Raw genomic sequence first — 17,173 nt, 5'->3', positions numbered from 1 at the left:
CCCCTCTGACCCCGCCGGGGTCACGCCGGCGGCGCGGTGACGTAGAGGACGCCGAGAAGGAAGAGGAGGAAGACGAGGAGGACGGCGGCGCCGTGGGGGGCTGCGAGCGGCGCCCGGCTGCTCCTCGCGAGACTTCCAGGTGTGTTCTCGCGAGACTCAGGGGCTGCGGTCAAACGGCACGGTGAAGCCTGCCCCGCTCCTGGCAAGGCCTGGCCTGGACTTGGCCTAAGGGGGACGGGGGCACGGAGGGGTCCGCTTCGCCCCTTCCGGGCCCTCCCCGCCGTGCCCCGGAGTCCCAAAGGGTGACCTCAGGGCCGAGAGGAGGGATGGGAGGGTGGGGGTGGGAAGGGGGGTGACAGTCCTGCCAGGGCAGGCCCGCACCGGAACCACAGGCCCCGTTACCGTAGCAACGCAGCCGGGCTGGAGGGACCCGGCCCGTCCCCCAGGCCGAGCACCCACCTCACCCCCAAAAAAACCCAAACCCCTTTCTTCCTTTCCTCTCACACCCACCATGCTGGTATCTTGCAGCTCAGGGCCCTGCCAGGCGTTGGTATGGTTCATGCTTAAGTAAAAGAAACTAAATGACAGCCCAGCCGGGAAATAAGGACTTTGCTTCATGTCTTAGAGCTGTCCGTGAAGGATAAAGGGTACCCCTGGATAATCAAGATAATGCCAGCACTCTTTAGCCTTTCTAGCACATCTTTGAAACCCTCTCAGCGTCGCATGGATCATAGAAAAGTAACTATAGCAAGACTGACTCCAGGGACATCAGCATCAATAGACAAGCTACAAGAACGTTGCAGAAGTATAGTCACTTTGCAAAGTTTTGCTGTGGTTAGTAATCAGTAGTGTGGGTGTTAGTAATTAGTCAGATTATATTGTGCCTGAATATTTGAAGGGTATAAGGACCCTGTGTACAACCACATTCTTAGTGCTATGTGCAGTTTGGGCACCACAGTACATTAAGGATATAAAGCTACTAGACAGTGTCCAGAGGAGGGCCACAAAGTTGGTGAAGGGTTTAAAGGGGAAGCCGTACAAGGAGTGGCTAAAATCACTTTGTTTGTTCAGCCTGGAGAAGAGAAGGCTGAGGGCAGCCCTCATGGCGCTCTGCGGCTTCCTCACAAGGGGAGGAGGAGGGGCAGGGCTGGTCCCTTCTTTCTGGTGACTGATGACAGGACCCGAGGGAATGGCAGGAAGGTGTGCCAGGGGAGGGTTAGGTTGGGTATTAGGAAAAGGTGGAGCACTGGAACAGGCTCCCTAGGGAGGCAGTCACGGCACCAAGCCTGATGATATTCAAGAAGCACTTCCACCCTGACAATGCCCTCAGAGATATGATGTTTGGATGCAGGACTGGAAGGAATACCAATTAAGTTTGCTGATGACACAAAATCAGGAGGAGCTGTTGACAATCTCGAGGGCAGAGAGGACTTGCAGTGACATCTGGACAGACTGGAGAGCTGGGCAATCACCAACCATATGAAGTTTAAGAAGGGCAACTGCTGGATTTTGCACCTGGGGCACAGCAACCCTGGATATACACACAGACTGAGGAATGAGAGGCTGGAGAGCAGCTCTGTGGAGATGGTCCTGGGGGTTCTGGTTGATGGCAAGTTGAACATGAGCCAACAGTGTGCCCTGGCAGCCAAGAGGGCCAGCCGTGTCTTGGGGTGCATCATGGCTAGTTGATTGAGGGAGGTGATTGTCCCACTCTACTCTGCACTGGTGCAGCCTCACCTTACAAAAATTGAATTTTGGGATTGTCCTGTGCAGGGACAGGAGTTGGACTTGATGATCCTTGTGGGTCCCTTCCAGCTCAGGGCATTCTATGATTCTATGATTTATGTGCTGCAATTTGGCTGGGACACTTCATGTGCATGAATAAATATTTACTCTTGTAATTCTAGACTTTGCATCCTAGCGTCTCTCCTCGGTCAGCATGGGCCAGTTGCGAATTTTCTGCAGCATGTACCTGAGGAGCATCACCCGCGCCCCTCATCTGCTCTGTGTCAGGATCCGGCAGCACCCACAGGGGTTAATTTGGCGGAGGCAATCTGGATGGTGCCATTATAAAGCCGTGATCTTTGATGCAAGTGGAGTGCTCCTCCCGTCCCCTTACAAGACAGCTGCAGGTGTGTATTCTCATTTCTCATTTGCCTCTGTTGTTTCTGTGCATGGAGGGAAACTAAATTTCAGGTGTCCCTGTCAGCTGCCTCTGGTTCTGGTAAGATATTCAAGAACTTGTGATGACAATGGTGGCACCCCCCTATGCCATCAAAATTACTAGAACTGACAGCAGCTGGCAACCATGTTCACAGCTCCAGATCAGGGCCTGAACTCATCCAGTAACAAAACTGTCCTGTAATGACACCGGCTGATACCACCCAGCATTGGTACAGTCCTTCAGGATGCTTTAAGAACTCTGTGTTTTTACCCCAAGGGTGCCACACCAAATGTAGAGGTGAGGTGCTTCGACTGGGGGAATGCCAAAACTTCTCTTGATGTCAGAGTAAATTACCCCAGTCTAGCACATTGGTTCTCATGAGTGCTGGTCAATGTATCAGACTTCAAAGGGATTTCAAGCTACTTTCCCAGTTATGATGCCATACATGTTCTCTCCTGGCTTTCTTACTTTTTTCTGTATAGACTGGGAGGCCCAGAATTGTATTCCAGCCGGCACCATCCAGCAAGCTATACTCTCTGGAGGGGAAAATAGTCCCTCTCTGAAGTACACAAGAGGAGAGCTGACGACTATGGAGTTTTTGCAGGAATTGGGACAGCAGTGCTTTGAGATTGTAAGCCAATTCCCCCCTCCTCTCTTGTGCTTCCTGACTGCAGGGAAGTGGGATCCTGCAATGTAGCAGTTCAGTGAGGAAAGAGGAGGATTTAAAAGGAATCCTTTGATGGAAGGGTCTGGATTTACCGTCTAGGAAGCATTGCTGTCTTATAAGGGCAGACTTTTCACTGCTATCATCAGTCTGGTACCCAGGCAGGATGGTCAGCTGAATTTGCCTTCACCTCCACCAGCCTCTTCCTACATATTTCATAACGTTTTTTATTTCAAGACGCCTCTAGGATCAACTGAGATGAGAAGTCAGAGAGTCAGACATAGCTAAAAGGCTTTTGCTGGTAGTTTGTACATGGGCACACTCAGTGGATGGAGGCTGTGTTCTCCAGGGAGGGTTCTTAAGATCAGTAGAAGCCCCTCCACCAGAGCTCTGTGAACTCAGTACAAGAATTCTCTTTTGAATAAAGTCTTTTTTGAACCAGCTCAGTCTAAAATGCAGATTCCTCTCCTGCCTGCTGAACGGTAAAGCAGTATTTATCTCTAACCTGCCTTGGTTCCATGGCAGGCATGGTCCTAGTGCATTTCTCTTTCCAAAAATCGTCTCTGCTGCTGCTTGTGTAAAATTAGTAATGTGAGAACGCTTGCTTATTTATTTGGTCTAAGCAATTTCGCTGGGAGATTCACTGACTACCTTCTGCTGCCAAAGGAAGGACAGCAAGATAAGATGATCAGGCAACCTGCCTACCCAACTACTCTTATTTTCCTCCTTGCTTAAAAAACATTTATGACTAATTATCATTCTTGGGGGTTTCTCTGGTTTCTTAGGCAAATGTCTGTGTTCCAGTGGACTCTTTTCTCTCGGACTTAATCAGAAATGAGATGATAAAACAGCTCCCCATAATGGCAGAAGCAGTACAGTGTATCCGTGCAGAAGGTCTTAAGACAGCTCTTCTAAGCAATGACTTCTGTCTGCTGAATGGAGAGAGCTTTCTGCCCCTGGACCGAAGGCACTTCGATGTGGTAAGCCCGGATGGATTCCAGAATGCATTTATGTAGCTACGTCTATAGAAAGCTGCAAGTGAATTTCTTTACACGCAGGTACCAAACAGACAGCAACCATCAGCACGTGTTAGTAGATGTAAATGTAACAGTCTGTGAAAATGTATCCTTGCATAATTTGTTTTAGTGAGGGAGCCTTGAAGAGGGTCTGAGTGAGTGGCAGGTACTTGTGCATTTGAAAATTCGTTGCAAAGTGACCACGCAAGTAAAAGACATAGGTAGTGATGTCGATAAAGGACTTAGAAGCTGGAACACTATACAAGAAATAAATGTTATTACCCAGTGCCCCTGCTTGCTTTATATTTAGTCTCTTTTAAAGCTTGTTTTATCCTGAAGAATTGCAAAGGATCCCCCATATTGGAAAAATCCCGGTACCCAACATGCCGATCTGTCTGAGCTGATGAGCAGGCAGAGACCCTTCTCCCAGCACGCTTCACTTTTGCAAAGGCGAAGCAGAGGATTAGTCATGAACCTTGAGGGTGGTTCAAGTGGCTTCACTTTAACAGGCAGCTGTGAGGACTCGCCTCAGAATGACAGAAAATTTGCTTTTTTGTGTGCCCCAACTCACATCTTTGACTTTTAGTTTATTCATGACTTAAGTTTGATTTATAGCTTTGTATTCAAAGAGGAATCGTATCAATACATTTAAGACCTGGAACTGTTTATAGTCACCTTGTCAACATTATATCATTATCGACTCAGCTTCCTGTGCATAATACTAGTGACACCAGTGCCTATGAAGTTCTCTTAGTGGAGTGATGCTCTGTTATGCTGCTCTATGGTAGCTTTCATCCCAGACTGTTTCAAAGCACTTTAATAACCATGGCCTATCTCTGTCATCACTCATGCTGTGTGGCTCTTCTGTAACAGCAGGCAACAGCACTGCACAGTAATTAGTGAAAAAAATTAATTGAATGTGGATTTCCATTAGGATTGGCTTTTATATCTATCTAATAGATTAATTTCTGTTCCTAGAGTGTCTGTCAGTGGAGGGGTGAAATATTACTTGAATTTTTTATGGTTTTGAGGGCAATGTGAGCTTTCAGAGACTGACTTACGAATTTTTTTGATCCAAATTTGGACAGATGATTATGGTCAACATCTCTGCTGCTGTGAAGATTGCTTTGCATGGTTGATAGGTGCAACGGTCAGGACACTGCTTTTCCAGATCATTTAGAAGGTGGTGCAATCCAAGGCTTTCTGGGACAGCATTGAGCAATTGGTTCAGCACGGTCTGGGATATCCAGTGAGTCTCCCACATTGTGACATCTCATTGGATATCTTCCACCCAAGGACTGGCTGATCCTGTTTAGCTTATTTGAGCTGACAGAGCCACAGCCAAGCAATTGGCGCCTACGCAGCCACTTGAATCGCGTCCTATCCAGCTCTGTCAGCTCTCCATTCCCTGTGTCCTTTATTTCACATGTTACTTAGACCGTCAGTCTCTTTGCCACCCTCCCATCCTCCATTTCCAACACTGCACAGATGTTTGTGGTCACAGTAGGCTCATGCATAATCCATTTGTTGTTGCCGTAGATGGTCGAATCTTATCGGGAAGGAATGCGCAAGCCAGATCCTCGTATTTACAAGCTGTGCTTGGAGCGCTTGGGTGTTCAGCCCCAGGAATCCATCTTCCTTGACAACAGCAGCCAGAACCTAAAAGCAGCAGCCCGGCTTGGCATTAAAACGGTGAAGGTACGAAACAATGCAACCAGGGCAGGCTTTGGGCATGGTTTCTAAGTCCAGAAGCAATGTTTGAATTGAATGGATTTCCAGTCACGGTGGCAGACTCATGTTGCCAAGCCTTTTGTTTCAGCCTGTCCTTATTCCTACAGGATGTGGCAGGGTTAAAGGGGAGGATTACTGGCAAAGTCTGCACTGGCCTGTTTCATTCACAGCTCCAAACCCTACAGCCAGTATATCCTCAGAGGAGTTGCTTCTCCTTTCTCAGTTCCCTATTAGAGAAACAGACCTAACCATATGGTTGAGACAACCACATCCATCTGATGAGATAAAATAAGACATACTTAATACATTTCTAGAAGCTCTGAGGCTTCATGGATCTGTCATCTGGGCACTGACTGGTTAACCCCCAGGCTTTAGAGATAGTGAGCACAGGGGTTTTACTTTGGTGAGGGGGAAGGACAAGCATGGGACTGGTGGGAAGAGTGAACTCAGCCCCCCTGAACTGCACACAGGGAATTCCAGCTCTTATCCCAGCCCAAGCTCACAGTGCCTGTGATACAGTAACAGGTACGTCACCGTGACTGAGATGAAGGTGGGAGGCTCAGCGAGTATTGGTAATGGCACTCTGTGCTGGCAGGGACTGACCAGTGAATTCCTCTGTGTCTTAGTGGATTGGTGCTGTTGGACTGACAGGTAAAAGCATGCCAAGTGTGCAGAGATCTTTCTTTCCCAGACAATTTTGTCTTCTAACTGTCACCCAGTGTTTCTCCCTCCCTCCTGCTTTCAGGTCCACGATCCTGAAATAGCACTCAAAGAGCTGGAAACCTATCTGGGTTTTCCTTTGCAAGGGTTTGTTCCATATACTTGTGCAGTGAGACCAAGCATGGAAATCCCAAAAGATCATCTGCAAAAGTACCTTGAAAATGTTCTCAGTGACTGGGCAACAGGTATTGCAGTGCTTTTTGCTCTTCAGCCTGAAAACTTGCATATTCTGGAGCCATTGGCTCTTTCCATCATATGACAGATGGACTAAAAAATAATGTTAATTGAAGGCTCCTCATCTCCAAGCAAATGTTGCAGCCATCCAGGTTTCAGTGATCCATCACTGTTTCCCAGAAATGGGAAACAACATTTTAGGACTTCCTTATTTGGGAGGGGTTGAGCACAAGTTGCCAAGGAGGTGCCAGGGATATTGCTGGCCTGTGAGCCATCTGTGGGTGATTGCCATGCTCTCCAGGGATTGGGACACAGGAGCAAAGTGTAGGTTCCTGACTGCTGCAAGTGAGATCTCAGACCCAGGTTCAATAAAGAGAAAAGAAATCTGGAGAAGTGGTGAGAAATAATTCCAGTTCATGCTTCTGTTTGCTGACCCTGTGCTCCCAACTCTTCAGGGCCACTAGTGTTACGGCAGTTTGGCCACGGACAGTCTACCCGGACCTATTGTGTCAAGTTTGGAGATCGCTTGCTAGTGCTGAAGAAGGAGCCCTCTGACAGCCTGCATCCCTCAGGCCCTCCTGTCAGAAGGGAATACAGGTGAGAAGGAGCTGTGCTCCTCATGCCAGCTGACCAGGGAAGACTCTTGTAGGAGATCCCAGACAACCCTGTCCTAGAGACAGTGCTCTGTTCCAGCCTTGGCTTTTCTATTCCACATCACACACACAGTTCACACACCTGCCTCCCACATTGTCCTCCCTGCATTATGCACAGCTCCGTATCCCAGTCTGTGGTCCTGGATTGGGAGACAAGGCTGTGGTACTGCCCTGCAGCTGGCAGTGAGCTTGCAGTTAGGAACCTGTGCCTGTGAAAAGCACCCTCCCGACTCCTGCGCTGCCAATCCTTCCAATCCATGGAGCACACTGCAGCTCTCCCACCACAGGTCGGGAGATGCAGGATCTCACTGCCGCGTCTGGCACCTTGGGTGGGAGAGAGGTTGCAGCACAACACTGCAACTGAGCAGCAAGGAGCCTAGCAAAGGGCTAGCCCCATGCTGGAGGGGTCCTGCTGCAAATCAGTTTGCTGTGCCAGAGGTCTTTGCCTCAGCAGCAGATGAGCGGGACACAGCTGTTGTGATCTACCCTTGGTTTTTCAGAGTGTGTTGGTCTTGGGCCTCTGGGCCGTACAAAGATTTTGGTGTGCATCTTTCCCCTACCCCCAGCCATGCTATTTTAGTGTGCTTAAAACTGAGCACAGGGCTCTTTTCTATTGTGTGTCTGCCTAGCAACAATGCAGTTCTAGTATCGATTCCCTAATGCCTTTCTGCGCTGACATGGCTTTCTGACTCGCCCTGACAGGGTACTGAAGGCACTCTCTGAGGCTGGTGTTCCTGTTCCCACTGTACTTGCTGTCTGTGAGGACAAAAGGTAATCTTGTCCCTCAGCTTTCACTCTGTGCTTGACAACTTCAGCCAGATTCTCCCAAAGACAAGGAGAGGAGAGAAGGAGCCAGACCTCACAAAGTGCACTGGTCTAATTAGTATTTGCCCAGTCTCAGGCTAGAAGAGCCTCTGGAAGTTCAAAGGACAGTAACATTTTTATTTGGCTTGGTTTGGGTGTGTCCTTATTTTAGCAATTAATCAAAATGCTGTCTTCCTTTGAAAAGCTGCTATAAAACAATGTTGTAGGGCTTCCTGCTGACTCAGTATTCTCAGGTTTCCAATAAGGAGGTGATTTTTCTAACTGCCAGTCCTCAGACCTGCCCCAAGGTCTACAGCCACGATAGCAGCAAGTCTGCGACCAGGACACTCTGTCTAGCCTGCAGTCAGCACAGCTATGCTCAAATCTCTGCTGGCTGCAGCAATAAAGTCTCTGCACTGCAGTTAAATGTGTGTCCACCGTTTGTGACGTTTGCGTGCAGTCTGACAGCCTGGCTTCAGAGCTCACTGCAGGGAGGCAGGGAGGTGGTTGGTGCTGTAGCCCAGCCCCAAGCTCAGCTTCCAGGGGCTGGAGGGAACGGGACCGATCGTGCCACAGCTATGTGCTACAGGCTGGCAGCCTGAGTTGGGCCTGAGCCCAGGCCACAGCTGAGTGCAAGTGCTTAAGTGCTGTTGAAGCTACTCTTCACCTTGCCACACAGTGTGGCCTGGGGGCACGTTCATGGTGCAGGTGAGATTTGAGGGGTGGCGGGTGGCAGGATTAACCTCATATGCACCGGTTCCACCTTGCTTCCCCAGCACCCTTGGCACACCTTTCTACCTGATGGAGTACTGTGCTGGCCGTGTCTACAGTGACGTCTCCCTGCCTGCGCTGCAGCCTAGCCAGCGGAGGGCTATTTATGCTGCCATGAATCAAGTCCTCTCCAAGATCCACAGTGTAGACCTCAGAGCAGCCAAACTGGAGGACCTCAGGGAGCATGGTGAGAGAAGGCTATGTATCCGCTATCACTGTTTTTTTCTCCTGTGTACAACATTTCAAGGGATAGGCTCGGGTACAGGACTTGGGCCAGATTTGGGGGCAGTTGGGAAAGTGAAGATGAGCAGCAGGGTGTCTGAATCCTCAGGTGTGGTGGGAGGGTGTGGAGAGCTGCTACAGATCCTCCAGGTCTGTGTTTCCTGTTAGCCCCCAGAGCTTCCTGCAAGAGCTGCGCTGTGGGTGCAGAAGTAACTTGTTTGCTGCCATCTCTGACCAAACTTCCTCAGCTCCTCCAGTCTCTGCAGGGCTATCTCAGCTTGTTGGAGTTGGTGGAGAAGTTATGTTTTTGTCCAGGATCTGATTATTTCCACCAGAATATCAAATCCATTGTCCAGTTAAGAATGTATGAGACCCCTGGAAATCAGAGTTAAACTAGGGTGCTGGGCTGAGACCTGCTTGGCAGTTTTACTTTTTCTGCATGCACCATTTATGCGTCTCTTCCGAAGCCTCTTTGTGCCTGTCATTTTCCCTGAAAGCCTTCGTTCCCTTTTTACAGGTAATTACATTCAGTGGCAAGTTAAGACCTGGACAGAGCAGTATCGAGCTATGGAAACTCATGTTATCCCAGCCATGGAGAGACTCATCGAGTGGCTGCCTCTGCATTTTCCTGAAGCTCAGAAGACCACAGTCGTGCATGGTGATTTCAGGTACTGCTTGGCTGACAGCACTGCCCTGGAGCACATCCCAGATGGTAGAGAGGGAGAGAGGGTGTAAAGCAATATGCAAACTCCAAAGAGGTGCTGAGTTGGGCTGGTGCAGCAGCTTCAGAGCAGTCCGAAAGGTGGGCTCTGGGTCATGTTCAGCATCCCCCAGGTAATGAGACCTAGAGGGCCACAAACCCTTTGCATGTCATGAGAAACATTCCAAGAGCTCTGACTGATACTGTCTTGCACCCAGAGCTCTCATATTTTCCCAGTGTTTATCTGTATGCTGATCTGTGGCAGTTTAATGGCAGTTTCTCTGCCCATTTGAGAGCAGGGAAACTGGGGCAGGAGCTGAAAGCCTGGATTCCTGATGTCCAGTTCCAATCTTCTTGCCTCAGTGTTTCAGTTTCTTTGCCCAACCACTATAAACACTGGTCTAACACTGGGGGATCATCACGTGTTTCTGCAATACTCAGAAATCAGTCCTGGAGCATGTTGCTAATGATATTTGGTGCTTAAAGAGTTTGGGTGGCTGGTGAGATGCTGCAGGATGTATGGTAAAACCTGCCAGTGTTACAGGTGAAGCTACGCAGGAACGTGGTGGCTGAGGACAGAGGTGAGGGATGCTGGGAGCTGCTTCTGTGTTGTCAGACCCTGGCTGCCAGGGATGTGAGGCTGCAGCGTAGGTGTGTGCCAGTTCTGGGCCAAGGCTCCTTCCCACAAGGTTTAGTTCACATAGTTCCTGCATGACTGGAAGCTGGTGAGCTCTCTGCACCCTGGCAGGATGGCTGCCCCCTCAGTGGGCTGCTGCCTGCTCCTGGGGCTCAAACTGTTGAAGGCTGTACTACACGTAATCTACAGCACATGACGATGCAGGGCCTGGAGTCACTGTGTACCTTTGAAATGACAAGAAGGTCCCCCTGGACAGTGACTTGCCTGCTTCACTTTTTGGCTAGCCTGTCTTGTAACATCTGTTAATGATATGAGGCCCTGAATAACTACGTTTCATTCTTTAAAGCACAGTTTAGTTCATCATTAACCAGGGAATTCACTGTTGAGTAATCTCTGTCCTCCCTGACCTATGCCTGCAGAAATTAATCTTTCACTTGTGCAGCTTCCCAAAGGACTTGGCAATTTTTTAAGGGAGAGAGAGCACTGGAAACCACCTACTGCTGCTGAGCACTGGGATATTTTTTCCCCTCTTGAGACTTTTCTGATCTCTTTTTCCCTCTGACACAGGATGGACAACCTGGTCTTTCATCCAGACAGGCCAGAAGTCCTTGCTGTCCTTGGCTGGAAGCTTTCAACTCTAGGAGATCCCATCTCTGATTTGGCGAATAACTGTATGGCCTACTTCCTGCCATCTCACTTTAATGCACTGAGAGGTACAGAGAGGGGCAAAGTTATGTTTGACACATGGAGAGAGGAACCAGAGTTCAGAAACCAATTGGCTCCTGCCCAGGGAGCTCAGTTGGCAGTTGGGCTCACTGCAGTTGGAAAGGGCTGTGGGTCTCATACCATATTCCCTGCTCTGCCCTTTCTCGCCTCCCTCCAACCCTCCAGGGCAGAAACATCTTTCTCCATGTGCAGTGATCGCTGTGCCATGGTCACCCCATCCCCAGTTTATTTCATATCTGCCACACATTTAGTGAGAAGATGCCCCTGGTATGAACTCTGCCATGCACTCCCTATCCTGATCGGTACTGTCGCCCTGTTCATGCACGTAGGTATTGGTTAGCAGCCGTGTCAGGGATGGCCCCAGAGAGGAGGGCCCTGCTTCACAGCTTGCAAAATGGTGTTTAAAAATTTGTTTGGATTATTTTCCCTCTCATTTCAGCTGTAAAGCTGGGGAGCTCTTGGATGGGAAAGCTGTGAACCAGGCCACCACAGCTGCATGGCTCTGCCACAAGTCTCACAGCATCCCTGGAAAGCTCTGAGCAACTCACTCTCTGCTCCTTCACTGTTGCTTCTTAACATCTTCCAGGCTTGAGGAAGTGTGATTTGGGGCACCTGGGAGTCCCCACAGCAGAGGAGTATTCCCAGATGTACTGCAGCCACATGGGAGTGGAGCGCCCCGAGAACTGGAATTTCTACATGGCCTTTGCCTTTTTCCGACTGGCTGCAATGCTGCAGGGGCTCTACAAACACTCCCTGGCAGGTGAGGAAGCCAACCACGCCAGCTCTGTTCTGCACAGGTCTCCAGCCAGACACACGACCACCAGTGTGGGGAGAGCTCTCACACTGAACTAGGGGAGGTCAGACCGGCAGCATATGCTGCAGGGTTCAGGCACTTCTGGCTGTTAGTCTCGAGAGCTCCAAAATTCCAGGTGCTACAGCAAAGCGTGGCATGTCTGGTGGTCTTGTGCTTTCGGCATTGAGCTCCTGTGGGAAATAAGGAATCAAAATGAGAGATCTTGTTTCACTCTGGAGATGAGTGACCTGGGAGTAATTGTGCAGCAAGTTATTGCTGCACGTAGACAAGAGGGATATGAATAGTGTCCTGTAAAGCACAGGGCTCCCTCCCTGCTCCAGGAGAGGCTCTGGAGGGTGTGAAGCTGCTATAACCTCTCAGGCTGGCTGTGTTGCATAGTCAGGTTGTGTCCTGCAAACAGAAAAAAGGGTCGAAGGGGAGCACACAGAGGGTATTTCCCCAGCAGGTGCTTGTTGCTGGATGCAAGATCTGGTTTTTGGATTAGCAAAAAATCCTGTTTGCTGTTTGTGGTGCTTGGAGGTTGCTGTGTGATCACTTTTCTTTCATGGGAGAACTGAGCAGAGGCCAGGGTTCAGAGCCCAGAGCCATGTCCTACAGGTGGAGCCCTCAGACTAAGCACCACCTTCGAAGAGAGACTTGAGAGTAGGGAGGTGGTGTGAACTCTCTGTGCTGCTTATTTGCATACATCAGGTCTGGCCTGCGGGGGAGTCTTTATCAGAGAAAAACAAGACGTTATTTTTGTGTTCCTTAGAGGAGAGTCTCCTAGAGTCCTGCTGGGCTGGCCCAGACGAGGGCACATGGCACTGTTTAGGATGTGACTACCCAACAGGGGCTTTTTCAGACAAAGATGTCCTGTTCCTCTCTTATCCCCAGGGAGGCCAGCCCCAGGTGAAAGCAGCCCAGAGGATGCAGAGTTTGTGGCCAACCTGGCTTGGGAGTTTGCCATAAAAGAAGGATTCCGTGTGTTTGACAGCCTCCCCACCACAAAGCCTCTTGCACGACGTTACAGCACCTGTGCCAGGCAAGGGTCGTTCCTCAGCAGGAGCTATGGTACCTGGCCACCCCAGGTAGCTGGTCCTGGGGCAGCTCCTGACCCCAAAGCTCCCTGGGTCACTCCCCCCACCAGCCTGCTGGGGATGGCCCAGGGTCTTTGCTGCAAGCTGGAAAAGATCATGGGTGTCCAGAGAAGTTTTCTGATTTCCCAGCCCAGAGGGACTCCACAACCTTTTCTAGAGCCAAAGGTGGGACATCTTCCTCCCTAAAGCAGCTTTGCTTTGCTGCGCCTACACCACGGTGGGGGATTGCAGCATGCCTCTGAGCGCTCTTGCTTTTCTGATCGCATCAGACACTTGGCTCTCCTAGAGTCCAATGGCTTGGAGGATGGGGGCTGGTTTCCCATTGCTAGCTACATTCAAGTAACAGAGTTCATATTCTGGGAAACAGCAATTTCCGAAGCCAGCACTCCCAGGATGAGCAGATTAATGCCAGCCCAGCTGCAATCACTGGTGCTGCTCCACCAAGGTCCTGCTTGCATCAGCACAACAGTGCTGGTGGAGTCCCCAGTCGTCCACCTTGGTAAAGTCCAGTAGTAATTGTCAATTTTGGCAAAAATGGTGATGGATCATGATATCGAGCCCAAGTTAGTCCCTATGTACTCTCGCCCTCATTCTCACAAGCTTTTGTTGTCCTCAGTAGCTCCAGAGGGTCCAGCTCTCATCTTAATTCTCTTTGTAAGAGTCCCTCCAGGTGCCTCTTTGAGAGGTTCCTCAGGGCAGGGAGCTGCTCGGAATCTCCACAGCTTCCTTTCCTCCTTTTTGTTCCCTTATCCTGCTCTCCCTGGCAGGGCTGTCCCTGCAGACATCCCTGCCAGCAAACAGTTGCCTGCCCATTGATAAGCCAGGTGTGATCAGTAGCGCAGGCTCTGGGATGCCACTTGGGAGTTTGGCCATGCCACCACCCTGGGCTCTCCTGCACAGAGCGGGTGCTGCTACAGCCCTGAACCCTCAAAATGGAGGGACATAGGTCATTCCTGGTATGGTGGTGAGGAAGCAGAAACCAGCTCCCAAAGTGACTTGCCTATGGTCATGCGGTGGATCAGTGGCAGAGACTGGAGTAGCATCAGCTCTCAAAATGTAGAGTTTTAATTACACGTCTCTTCCTTCTGCCAGTGGAAGGCAGGTCAGGTCAGTACACAGGTATCAGGGCACCCGGGTCCCCTGCCCAGGCCCTGCAAACTGTCTGGTTTCTCTGTGCTTCTACTTCCCAGACCTACTGGTGGCCACCATGCAGCTCAGTGTGCCCGTGGCTCTGGGCTGGCTGGTGTTGCAAACAGATTTGCTGGGAGTGGTGTCGTAAGTAATCATTCACAGGGTATGTCATGAAAGCAAACATTCCTATCCTTGGGATACCTAGATTATATTCCTAATATATTCTAGTGACAGTATCAAATTCTAGTGGGTTACTTAACCGCCTTTTAGCTGCCAAAAAAAAAAAATCCCATCTGTTGTTCAGCCTTTCAGAAGCATTTCCTTGTGCTCTGGCAGAAAACAGCAAACCCCAGCATTTCAGGATGCTTAGCAGCTGATCCCCTGAGAAGGTGGAAAAGGAGGGGAACCAGCAGCTCTGGGGAATTTGGAAGTGCTCAGATGAGGAGGTTTCCTCGCCCTTCTTCCAAACACTCATCTTCAGAGCTAGGAGTGAGTCACCAAGCTCCAAACATCAGGACTGCCATGCTCTGTCTACACCATGCATTGGGCTTGCAGTAGAGACATTGCTTCTTGTCCAGGGGACCAGAGAGCCCCGTTATCCCTGCCGTCTCCCTGTCCATCCCACTGCTCTTTCCCTTGGCATCGTCACTGTGCTGTCGATCTTTGCTGTGGAAGCATGTTGTGAAAGCCAGGGGAGGAGTCTTGCTGCCTGCAGCAGAAAGATAATGCAGTGGAGTGTTAAACAGCCAAGTAGTCCTGGCCTGGGTCTGTCACAGTGCTCATAAGCTGGGCAAGGGCCAGGGGAAAGGGCAAGCCTGCCTCACTCCAGCTGGCACTGCAGGGGTGGAGGTTCGTCCCAGCAAGCTTGGCAGCGAGATGCCCATGGCAGAAATGCTCTCAGCTCAACAGGGCAGCATCTCAGCTCATCCTGCCATGTCCTGAACAGGCAGCCAGCAGAGCTTGCACGCTTGTCCCAAAGGCTGCCTGTCCCTGCAGTTCTCCAGGGAGATCCTCTCCAAGGTTGCAGAGCAAAGCTCAGTTTCTCTCTCAGATTGAGCGTAAGTGCATCTGGCCAAAGCATTGGGCCCCCAGCTGCACTCCCAGCGTCGTGACTGGCTATCAAAGGGCGCCAGCACCAGGGTGGGGGGATGTAGGAGGGTATAATGTGTCTCATCCTCTTCCTTCAGGCAGAGAGTGCCAGGACCAAAGCAGGGACTCCGCCGATGAGTGTACGGGCCATGGATCAGGATAGCCAGGTGAGCAGACACATGCACCTAATGTTTGACCCTTCTCTGGCCCAAATAAAGCAATGCAGGGACACCTCCCTTTGGGGCCTCCTCCATGCCAGGAACAAGGCATTGCAGTCTGGGGCTGGTGAGCATGAGGGGTGATTTGTCCTGTCTGTTGTGGCATCCCAGGTGAGGACATTTCCCCAGCACTGCATTCCCCAGGGCATTTGGGAGGGGCCAGGGCATTTGCTGCCATGCTTCCCTAGTCCTGAAGCCCCTTACTTGCCCTGTGTGGGCTTTGATCTCATTCTCACACAGGTCTCTGGAGCAGAACATCTCAGCAGCACAGGCCCCAGCTCCTTCATGCGGACCTGAGCTCCGTGTCTGGCTGAAGGTCCTGCATGGTTCACAGGACAGCACTCTCTAAACCAGAGCTGAGCCACTAGCTGCAGCACTGGGGAGGCTCGGACGTGAGACGAAACTGGCCACTCTGGCATGGGAGAGGCTGTGCTAACAGCAGCCTGGGAGCTTCTGAATTTCAGCCGTGTTTGTTGTTATCTTGTATCTGGGCTCAGTACCTTTATTGCCAGGCTCAGTAGGGGTGGGGCAAATCCACTCCTGGGTCATGAGGCTGCAGACAGTCAATACACGCTTTACGGCGTGGGGGAGTTGGTCTGGAACGACCAGGTAGGGGTGCAAGTCTTGGTTTTGGGAATAAAGTGAATGGAGCAGGGTGTGTCTCCTCCTTCAGCACAACACCTGCTGCTACCTGCAGACTCTAGAGGACTTCAGTCTGTGGGGGGAGCTGAATCAGGTCCTTGAGGACTCTTGGCTTCAGGGGAGACTCCGGAGCTGAGGCAGTACCTGGCCCCTGGCACTGGGAGGGAGGACTCCATGGTCCCGTGGCTGCAGTGGATCTCTCTAGGTTTCTTCAGGGATTGGGGAGGATGCAGAGTGGATCTGTGGGGGCTTTCAGAGCTTCACAGAGGCCAGCAGCAAGGAGAGAACTGTGGGAACAATCCTGGGAGTTCCTAGGCTCTCTGTGTAGTCAGGTATTAATTCAATATTGAAGTGATGGGCACACTTTGAATTCTTCTGCAGCTTCTCCAGTGTGGGCACAGCCTCACAGCCCCCTTCCACAAGGCCACATCCATCTGTGCAGGGTCGCCACCACATCCCTGCTCTTGTTACCTCAAACATATACATATATATTACTCTTGGAAGAAATGGAATAGCACAGGAGTTAGTAGTAGTTAAGAAGGAATCGTAGTTAGGAGTAGAGACTTAACACCTGAGAATTTTAACAAGATAATAAATAATGCGTAGGCCAGGCAAGAGGGTATTAGCAATGAAGCCTCATTAACAAGAACCTCCTGAGAGAATACAACTCAGTAGAACTTCAAGGACTAACAGTGGAAACATCCTGCTACAAAGAAGGGTGTGAAGACAAGGGAAGGCTACAGATCAGTCACCAGTGACAAAAGGGAACATCTTGGCCCAGAAGCACAGAACCTGGGGGAAAGGTAATTCTGGCGGGGGGAGACTGGGGCCACCGACTCAATCGAGGGACAAAAGGGCTACCCCACCTGCCTCCTCTTGAGCATGCGCAGTGAATTAAAATCACCCTGTAGCTTTAAACTTAAGCAGGGAAGATACAGACCAAGGGGAGAAGGGGATGCCCAATCAGGTCAATGCTTATGTATTAGATAGGTGTGGTGTGTTAATTGTCATGCATAAATGTCAAAAAGGAATTATGGTAGGTGTGCATGCTAGGAGAGATCCCTCATGCACCCGGCGCCAAATAAAGTAATGCCTGCTCTTTAATACACCCGGTGTTAAGGAGTTTTCAGTGACACTCTCAGGGGCACAAGGGATGCTGCAGAGGAGCCTGGGGGCGGCCGTGCTGGCCACACACCACCAGAACCATAGTGCTGTAGGGAA

The 17,173-nt window shown here is 50.5% G+C and overlaps 1 protein-coding gene across 1 annotated transcript; it reads left to right on the top strand.

Moving 5' to 3' along the window:
* Positions 1-26: 26 nt before the first annotated feature.
* Positions 27-17,058, top strand: ACAD10 (acyl-CoA dehydrogenase family member 10). Its single transcript, XM_064466034.1, is given in 15 exon segments — positions 27-139; positions 1,908-2,132; positions 2,647-2,795; positions 3,614-3,808; positions 5,384-5,542; positions 6,321-6,480; positions 6,925-7,066; positions 7,825-7,893; positions 8,703-8,884; positions 9,437-9,587; positions 10,824-10,969; positions 11,569-11,742; positions 12,670-13,037; positions 15,551-15,587; positions 15,590-17,058. Coding segments are annotated over 14 exon segments (2,160 nt in total). The 5' UTR covers positions 27-139; positions 1,908-1,939; the 3' UTR covers positions 15,625-17,058.
* Positions 17,059-17,173: the final 115 nt, after the last annotated feature.

The sequence above is a fragment of the Phalacrocorax carbo genome, chromosome 15, assembly GCF_963921805.1.
Source record: "Phalacrocorax carbo chromosome 15, bPhaCar2.1, whole genome shotgun sequence".
NCBI classification, from domain to species: domain Eukaryota; kingdom Metazoa; phylum Chordata; class Aves; order Suliformes; family Phalacrocoracidae; genus Phalacrocorax; species Phalacrocorax carbo.
Note: the sequence above shows the minus strand (reverse complement) of the source record. Positions and strands in the feature narration are given on the sequence as shown.